General features: G+C 37.4%; 1 protein-coding gene and 1 long non-coding RNA gene across 2 annotated transcripts; one reads left to right on the plus strand and one right to left on the minus strand.

Moving 5' to 3' along the window:
* On the plus strand, nt 6,326-7,642 carry LOC107614687 (UPF0481 protein At3g47200). The gene has a single exon (XM_016316830.1). The coding sequence runs from the start codon at nt 6,326-6,328 to the stop codon at nt 7,640-7,642; it is 1,317 nt and encodes a 438-aa protein (XP_016172316.1).
* Nucleotides 8,600-9,685, minus strand: LOC110267343. The gene is made up of 2 exons (XR_002354832.1): nt 9,225-9,685; nt 8,600-8,940 (listed from the first exon to the last, which is right to left on the minus strand). It is a non-coding gene; the product is annotated as an uncharacterized LOC110267343 (long non-coding RNA).

Below are 10,137 nucleotides of genomic sequence, written 5' to 3' on the forward strand. Positions count from 1 at the left end.
GGAAGAAAAATTGAAATATATGTAGATGACATGGTGGTCAAGTCAAGCTCGGAAAAACAACATAAGCACGACCTCAACGAAATCTTTGAGCGACTCAGAAAACACAACATGAGGTTAAATCCGGAGAAGTGCGTCTTCGGTGTACAGGGAGGAAAATTCCTCGGATTCCTACTGACTAATAGGGGAATAGAAGCTAACCCTGACAAATGTCAAGCAGTAATCAACATGCAATTTCCTCAGACCCTGAAAGAAGTCCAACATCTCACAAGTCAGTTAGCAACTTTATCCCGCTTCTTGCCAGCAGCGGCAGCCAAGTCTTATCACTTTTTCAATACCCTAAGAAAAGGCTGATAAATTCATCTGGACGGAAGAGTGTGAAGAAGCATTCACAAAATTCAAAAATATCTTAGGATCACCACCCATATTACAGAAACCAGAACAAGGTAAGCCACTACACATATTCCTTTCAATTTCAATTAACACAGTCAGTTTCGTGCATGTAACAGACAATGGAAAGGAATAACACCCAGTATACTTTGTAAGTAAAGTATTACAAAATGCCGAAACACGGTATCCGATGATAGAAAAACTAGCGTTCGGACTGATAATCACAGCTCGGCGCCTGCGTTATTACTTTCAAGGACACTGAGTCATAGTTCGGACCAATCAACCACTTCGCCAAGTTTTATCAAAACTTGATCTAGCAGGAAGATTGACAAAATGGTCCATCGAACTCTCAAAATTTGACATTACCTACCAATCCAGAGGATCTCCCAAAGTTCAAGCCCTAGCCGATTTTATTTCCGAATTCACCTGCGAAGTACAGGAGGCCGAGCCATGGGAGCTGTACGTAGATGGAGCATCAAATGACAACGAATGTGGAGCAGGAATACTGTTAAAAGACAACGTAGGGGTACACGCAGAGCATTCAATCAAATTCCTTTTCCAAACAACAAATAACCAAGTCGAATATGAAGCACTACTAGCAGGACTAAGACTAGCAAAGGAAATAGAGGTGTCAAAGCTGCGAGTGTACTGCAATTCCTTACTCGTGGTACAACAAATAACCGGTAATTTTCAAACTTAAGATCCTCTCTTAGAAAAATACTTGAACCTTGCTAAAATCATGATACTGAGTTTCCAAACATTTGAAATAACACATATACCCCGAGAACAAAATTCCAGGGCAGATATCTTGTCAAAACTAGCCACATATAGAGATGCCCAACATTCAAAAAATCTAGTTCATCTCACACTAATGAAACCTAGTCTAGATATGCATTATGTTTTAAGTATGGCACAGGAAGGAGATTGGCGAACTCCCACAATCCATTATCTGAAGACAGGAACGATACCAGAAGGAGAACCGAAGTCTTTTAAAAGTAAAGCAAATAATTACACCCTAATCAATAACGACTTATACAGACGAGCCTTCTCCCGACCATTACTCCGATGCCTCGGAGAAGACGACGCTAAGGCGGCAGTCAACAAAGTCCATGAGGGAATCTGAGGACACCATATGGGAGGAAGAAGTTTGGCAACAAAAATACTGCGGGCAGGTTATTATTGACCAACTTTAAGATCGGATTGTGCAACAAAGGTGCAAAAATGCGATGCATGCCAAAAATGCTTGCCACTAATACATAGCCCGGCCGAAACATTGCACATGTCCGACGTCAGCTGCCCGTTCCACAAATGGGGGATAGATATCCTCGGACCATTCCCAATATCACCAGGACAGGTAAAATTCCTTTTGGTAGCCATTGATTACTTTACAAAATGGATAGAAGCACAACCATTGGCGAAGATAACCTCGGATAAGGTACAAAACTTTATTTGGAAGTTCATTATTTGTAGATATGGTTTACCTAGAGAAATTATCTCTGACAACGGTAGGCAATTCACTGATAAGAAAATTACTTCATTTTTAACCAATTTAAATGTTAAGCACCATTTTTCCTCTGTCGAACACCCACAAAGCAATGGGCTCGCAGAGGCGGCTAACAAGGTAATTTTGCAGGCCCTAAAGAAAAAACTAACCGAGGCTAAGGGTCAATGGACAGAATTTATACCCGAAGTACTGTGGAGCTATAACACAACTCCCCAGTCTACAACAAAGGAAAGTCCTTTCTGACTAGTATATGGATCTGATACATGATCCCCCTGGAGCTCGGCCAAGTTTCGACCAGAACCGAACACTTCGATGAGAATGTCAACGAACAAACCAGACGTGTCGAGCTCGACGTCATCCACGAAGGACACTACATCACATGACTAAGGCAAAAGTCAATGCAACTGGCTATGAAATGACAATGCGACAAGAAAGTTCGGCCGAGAACCCTTAAAGAAGGAGATCTAGTGCTCAGACAACTCGAAGATGTTTGGAAACCTCCAGGCCATGGGAAGTTGGCAACAACATGGGAAGGACCCTTCCGAGTCGCTAAAGTAATCGGAAAGGGGGCTTACTGTTTAGAAACATTAGATGGAACAACCTTACCAAACACATAGAACATTTCATCACTCAAATACTATTATAGCTAATCATGTTGTAAATAGTAGGATGGCCAGGTACTCTTTTTCCTAACCACGAGGTTTTATTCCTAAAGAGGGTTTTACTCGGGTAGGTTTCAATGAGGCCGACCATCCCACATACCTCAAACATGAGAAACTTTTTTCATATGAATAAAATACATTATACTACTCAATCATACTTCGAACCAACAAAATCAAAGTTGGAATCACAAAAAAACAAAACATTCACAAGTCATAGTCAATTCCGACACCATAATTCGGAAACTCAGTCAATACAACCGGAACAAAAATCGGCTTTACCATTTCAAAAAGTACAAAATCTGTCTACTTCCAAATAAAACATAAAAAATTCAAACAGGCGGAGGAACATTTTCATCATGATCCTCGCCCGCCTTATCTTGAACCAGCTTTCCATCAATCACAATCTTTGTCATGTCAAGCTGACGAACATCAAACTCAGGTGCAAACAGTGAAACTCGAGAAACAGCTCGGTCGAACCCAGAAGTTAACATTTCTATACCTTCATCCTCGAGCTCATGAATATGAGCAGTCATTTCACCTTTCGTCTTGTCATTATCTTTAATCTCACTTTGCAGCAGGTGAATCTAATCTCGAAGACGAGCAATTTCATCCTCTCCCTCCTTCACCTTCGCAGTAAGATCAATGATAATTTCATCTTTCTCCTTTACCGCGCGCTCTAAAGCAACAACCCTCTCAACAGCGACTTGTTGCTCGGCTCCGAGCAACTTTGTAGTCCGACCAACACATAGCAGACGAGAAGCAAAAACCTAAGGGAACAAAGTAAATACAATAAGTCGAAGAAAAAACCAGCAAGAAAGACAAAAAACAAAATGCTTACAAAACTGAACATATTTTCCCAAAGCTTCCACCCCAACTCGGTGATAAGCAGCATGTCTCCAGGGTATTGAGAGACCCTGTCCGAGAGCTCGGCCAGAGGGAACTGCTCACTCCAGAGGGAATACGAACTCGTCCCAGGTATAAACCCGTGAAGCCTACGTTGACGATCAAACACTGACTTTGAAGTTTCAGCAGCACCCTTACCTCCTTCAGACAACACTTCTAAGGAATTGTCAGACCCATCCCTCTTCCTTTTCGAGGAGATCGGCTGCGCAGTAGAAAAAGCCGTATCCCCCTCACCTATCTTGGGTAAACCAGAAGCACTAACACCTTTTCCCTTTTTCTTGTCAAGGAAAGTCTGCAGCCTAGAAGAGCTCAGATGTGGCACTCGCGCTTTTACAAACAACAAAACAAAGAACATAAAAAAACTAGAAAACAACAAGCAATAAAAGGTACACACTTATATTACCTATATAAGTCCTTAATCCTTCTTTATCATTTTCTCTTTCGAAATGCAATATCTCAGGAATCGACAAGCACTCGCCAGCAGCAAAGTTTTCAATTAAAAACTCCATAACCAAATCTTCCTCCTCACTCCTATAAGCCTCAAGTACTTGCATAGGCTCGAAACACCAATACAATGTATATTTCTCTATTAACTCGTCATCAAGATAGAAAGGATACTCGGTCTCTATGGACCGAACCTTTAGAAACAAGGGCTTAAATTTTTTGAAAGATAATTTATAAAGCAAGAAGATGGAACGACCAGAAAAACTGCTTAAAAACACCCATAAACCCTTTCGAACCCCTTTCGACTGAAACAGAGAAAAGAAAACGCCTAAAGAAGGTGGATACTCAAGAAAATCCATCAAGCACTTCCCAGGAATTTGGGTGTAACTAAGAAGGGGCACAGTTAAGTTGAGTTACTCAAAAGGTGAAAAAGGAAATTTAACATGCAACTCAGTAAAACAGGGGGTGTACATATTAAAGTACCCCCAGTCTCCTCTATGCTCGCAAACCCTCTCTTCGCTGGAACAGGGAAGGAGTTCAACACTTCAACAGCAATGCCAGAATAATCCTTAACCAGCTTCATACTAAGAAGCTCATGTAGTGACTCAAAACTAGAATACGAAGAGGAACGCGTCTTAACATCTTTGTGCACCCAGTGATAAAGATCATCCTTCTTAACCTCAACCACTTTCAGTTTTTCTTTTTCCTTTTCTTTTCCATTATCCCTTTCCTAACCATGACAGAAAAGCGAAGAAGAAGAAGACAAAGTAAGAAAAGTCTAACCTTTGGAAGTCATTCTGATCGTCAAAACCAGATAAAAGTAGAGAAAAAAAGAAACTTTTTTGAGCAATTCCCAAAGGAAGCAAGCAGTACTCAAAACGCTATTACAAGCCCACTAACTAAGTGGGAGAACCAAAAGGATTAACCGTTGAAATGCCCTAAGTAAAAAACGGTTTAAAACCCGGTCATTAAGGGATTTAATTACAGCACATTCCCCAAAGATAGGGAAAAACTTTTTTTTAATAATAAATGTTTTCCAAATTAACACTTTAAACGTAAACATTTTTTTTTAAATGCATCGTTGAGCTTGGGGGTTGCTAGGTTCAACAAAACCGAGATATAAGTTGTCTAAAGCTCAACTTGCTAAATAACCGAATATGCAAGTCAAGTTTGGGGACTATGTATCATACCCTATAAACTCGGAACTTATCGACTTATATCTCGGTCAAGTTGGGAAATTCAAACTTGCAGTCAAACAAAAGCTTATCATGTAAACGTTACTTCCTAAGAATCTCGGCTGAAGCCGAGATTCGCTCAAATCAACCTTTGAACAGTCCAAACCCTAAGTCTATAAAAACGGTACCAACATGAGTAAGTACGAACAAGCTATACAACAACCACTTAATTACATACGCAAACTTTAAAGAGATATTTTCAACTGATTTGGGCGTCGAAGTCCTTTTTGCAGGTACCGCGTTCGAGTTCGTGTTCAAGGCAGATACTCCAAATAACAGACGAGATCATTTCTTCAAGAACTGACATATAACACGGAAAAGAGTATCCTTACCATAACAACGTTTATGATTTCTTTAATTATTATTGATAACAACAATAGTGGCCTTAACCCCTAACCTACAAGAGTCAACCATAGAATTCGGAGGAAAACATATTAAATTTGATTGAAGCTTGGATGGATTGAACTTGCTATGGTGCTAGCGACAGCCGACAAGGTGCAAGTTGCCAGCTTAAAAAATGACATGAAAAAGACACATACATATATTTAAATCCTCAGAGGAATGAATATGAAATCCACCATGCCTTTAAAGAAGCCTCCCTTAATCTTCTCCCTCACTCGTTCCGTGTTTCTTTTCTTTTTAAAACAAGGATTCCCCACTTTTTCTCTCATTTTTTTTCCCGAAGAAAATAACAAATTGATCTTTGATTTTTTAGTATATGGACGTTTAAATTCTTAAAAATTTAAAAATACAGTTAAATTCATGATTTCTTTAAAATTTGGACATATTTATCAATGAGTCTAATTTGTTTCATTTTATAAACTTTTTCATGAGTCCCATTTTCTGTTAGGTCTGATAAATCCAAATGAACATGAAAAAATAATATATCCAAGTTTTGAAAAGATTAAGAAGTCAAGTCAAAAAATTAATGACCTATTTATCTTTTTCTCTTCTTTTTATTACCCATGGCTATAAGCCACTAATTCTTTTTATTATTTTGTTTCCTTTTGTTTTAAAGTGTGGGTCCCCAACTTACACCATAATGATTTCGGTTAATTAAGAAACAGAAAATGAAAGACTTTGAGCTTGACTTAACTAGAATGTAAAACAACCAAACACACTCAAGAGTCATTTGTTTTCTCACCTCAACCCACCTACTCGATAGTATGCATTCAAAAATGCATTCAAAAATGGTGGAAAGGGCGAAAATCGAATGCGATTATCTGTGTAAGACATTAGAAGAATCGGAGAAGCAATTAACTGGAGAAGGTAACAAAGTTTCAAGGCCTAAAATACAACGAATTCCAGCGTACATGGCTGAAAAGCTTGAGTTTCAAAGATACTACAGGCCGCAGATCATTTCACTTGGTTGTTTTCATAACAAAAGGCAAGGAGAGCTGTATAAGAAAGCATGGGCAGCAATGTATATTAGGCATACTAACCTAAAGGCTGAAGATTTATTTATGGAACTCTGGGGGAATAAACGGATGTGGCGGAATTTATTTGATAGCGATATGGTAGACACAGAACTTTTGATAGTGGATGGATGTTGTGTTCTAGAATTGCTGGAAAAATCAGACTTGTCAGTTGATCCAGAGCAAGAGCTCAAGATTAGCATGGACAAGCTTGTACGGGTGCACCAGGATCTGCTTATCTTGGACAATCAAATTCCTTTCCAATCCCTCAGGTTCTTCTGTGAGGACCAAGAAAGGCTCCAAAAATGCCTCTGCAACTTCCTCCAAGTTCATGGTATTGAGACATCACCCAAGCTTCCCAGAAAGAAAAGAGAGAATGAAGAAGTGAAGGTAGCAGTGGATGGAGATGATGAGGAGGACCCCGTCCATCTTCTTGATTATCTGCGGAAGGCCCTCTTAATGAGAGACCAACACACATTTTACAAAGCTATCAACCACAAGAAGATGAAGAGGGGATCCCTGCACCTCAGGAAGTACAGGATTGGGACCATCCAGGAACTCAAGGCAGCTGGGATTCGTGTGACAAAAGATTCCCACAACAACTCGATGTATCCGAGCTTCAAAGATGGGATGCTGCAGCTTCCAGAACTCATAGTGGATGGCTCAACACCTCATATATTCCTCAACCTAGTGGCCTATGAGATGTGTCCTGATTTTCGCAACAACTTCGACATCAGCTCATTTTTAGTCTTCATGAGCTCTCTCATTGATCAGCCGGAGGATGTGAAGGAACTCAGATTAGCTGGCATAATTATCAACGAACTTGCCAATGACAAGGAAGTGGCTGACCTGTTTAATAAGATGGACAGCATTCTTGTGCCTGAGACACCATTGTTCGCTCACATCAGAGACCAAATCCATTCACATTTTGAGTCCAAACGAGGCAGGATCAGAATGCTATCTTGGATGGGAGAGGCCTACAACACCTTTTTTCGCTCGCCATGGACCATCATTGCTTTGTTGGCTGCCACACTTGGCCTTGTTCTCACATTCATCCAGACATGGTTTGCTATACACCCTAAATCTTCATAAATCATAACATCATTTTTAAAGAAAAAGCTGTTATATTGTTTTCTTACTTATCACTTGTTCCTTTCTCTCCTTTAGTATCTTTTTTTATTTTTCGATGTTTTGCTTGATGATGAATAAAACACTACTCATATGAGTATGTCAGCTGTGTGTAATCTGTACTTGAATCATAAACTGTTATGCAGTAGTTGGAATTTGGTTCTCTCCTTTCAGCTTTTGATCAAGGACTTACTTGTAATTTAATTTAGTTAGAGATTTATTTGTCTGAAACTGCCATACTTGCTGTTAAAAGCTATAATATTCACAGAAATGAAGAATAGAAGATGGTGTTAAAATTAAACAAAGGAAGTAGTTGACAAAGAAAGTCTGTCTATATGAATGAGTTCTTAGAAAAAAAAAAATAGTATTACTATTCAATTATAATTTAAGTGCTCATGTCATATTACTGGTTCTTTATGCTATACAAAAATTTAAAATGATATGCACAAAAGATTGAATATAAAATTCAAACAAGTAATCTCAAACAATGACATTGGTTAAAAAACACTTAATCAAAGACATGGAGGTTGACATAATCAAAGTTAATGTAATAATGTATTAAAAGAAGTTCACTAAAACATGTGACATGTGACATGCTCTAAAAACACATAATCAAAGACTTTGAGGGTGCTTGAATTAGAAAGCAAAACGGGTAAGTAAAACAAATCATTCACACTCCTTCTCCCCTGCATAATCAGACCAAGTAACCTACCTACTCTATATTGTGCATTCAACAATGGAGTTCGTGGAGGAAAAGGATTTTCAACAATGTTTATTCCATTAGTAGTCTTCAAATATAAATCATGGTGATACTAAACTAATTTTGATCAAAGCCAAATATGACAGAATTTATGTTCACCAGGCAGACATTGCCATCTAACTAAACTAGGCAAAATAAAATAAAACGGAGAAGGTGGCATTTGTAATTATAAGATAAAAAGGATTTGTGTATTTAAATTTCCACTTTTAACATATATCTCCCCTAATAAAAATTCACTGAAACGTAGCTTATACTTTTCTTTCAGAGTTCAGAACAATACTACATGTCTCTCTTAACACAAGAGAAGACATCACGTCTAATTCAAAACTTTAAGATAACAAATAATAAATGAGTTTTTCATCTTATAAACTCCTCACTCTTTTTTATTTTCTTCAATGTATGACTAATTTTATGCAATGCTCATACTTATAACATTAGCACAACTACTTTTCTTTCTTTCTTTCTTTTGTTCGAGATTTATCGTAACACGCCTTGATTGAACCTGCTAAGAGAAGCCAAGAAGTCATCTAAAGTGCAATGTATAATTAATTCTAGAAAGTAAAATCAGGTCTAATCACCCCAATACTTTTTCAAAAGAAACACTAAAAGAACAATAATTTAATTTTGATGCACTGGTCAGTGTAAAACTTTATACGTATATTCAATTACGTAATGCTATATCAGTAAAAATAATTATCTTTCACATTAACCGCATGAATAGTCATCCAAAAAAACAAATTGCACGTGTCAGTGCATCAAAATTAAACTTAAAGAACAAATGCATACTTCATGTGAATTGTCAAGAGAAGGTGCCTGCTGCCTGCACATCCTGTAGGTGGTCAGAGGAACAATGTGAGAAACTAGAAGAATCGTGGAAGCAAATAACTGAAAAAGCAAGCAATGCTTCAAGGCCTAAAATACAAGATTATGGTGCCTGAGACACTGTGGTTCGCTCTCCACCCTAAAGCTTCATATCATAACTTATTAAGGGAAAATATATCAATAAATAAAATAACCTTACTTATGCATCTGCTGGAATATAATTTTCCTGCTTATTTTAGGATGATAAACTTAGTTTTCTTGATGAATAGATTGCTGCATATAAAATCACATTAATACCAATCCACATTTGCAAATACAAAACTAAACACACTTTAAAAATTCCACTGTTAAGAGGGGGAGAAAAAAGAGTTATTGGAAATTCCAGTTACTTATATTTCACCTAATGAAAATTCACAGAATAGAGCATATACTTTTCTTTCAGAGATGGGAACAACGCTACATGTCTCTCTTGGCAAGCTTGCTGAGAGTAATTTTGAAGATCCTCAAACCAATTATTCATTCTATAAAAAACTACAAGAAATTGTCTTGTATGATATCTGTGTAAGTAGCTTTACACCATTGGCCCCTATAAAGAATATATTTTATTAAAAAATATGTGAATTATATTAGCAACTAAATTTTATGTTAATTGAATATTTTGCTTTTTACAACCATAAATTACAATGGAACTATTTGGTGAAATTATATTTGAAATATAAAACGAATTTAATGAAAAAATATAATAAAAAGTAAAAAACATATATCAGCATTTAAGAATATCGTTATAAATACTTTAAAAAACAATCAAACTTTGGGTTGGGTAGGCTAAAATTGTTGTGACGATTACTAGGTTATAAAAATAAAAAATAAAAACCAT

This window comes from Arachis ipaensis, chromosome B09 (assembly GCF_000816755.2).
Source record: "Arachis ipaensis cultivar K30076 chromosome B09, Araip1.1, whole genome shotgun sequence".
NCBI classification, from domain to species: domain Eukaryota; kingdom Viridiplantae; phylum Streptophyta; class Magnoliopsida; order Fabales; family Fabaceae; genus Arachis; species Arachis ipaensis.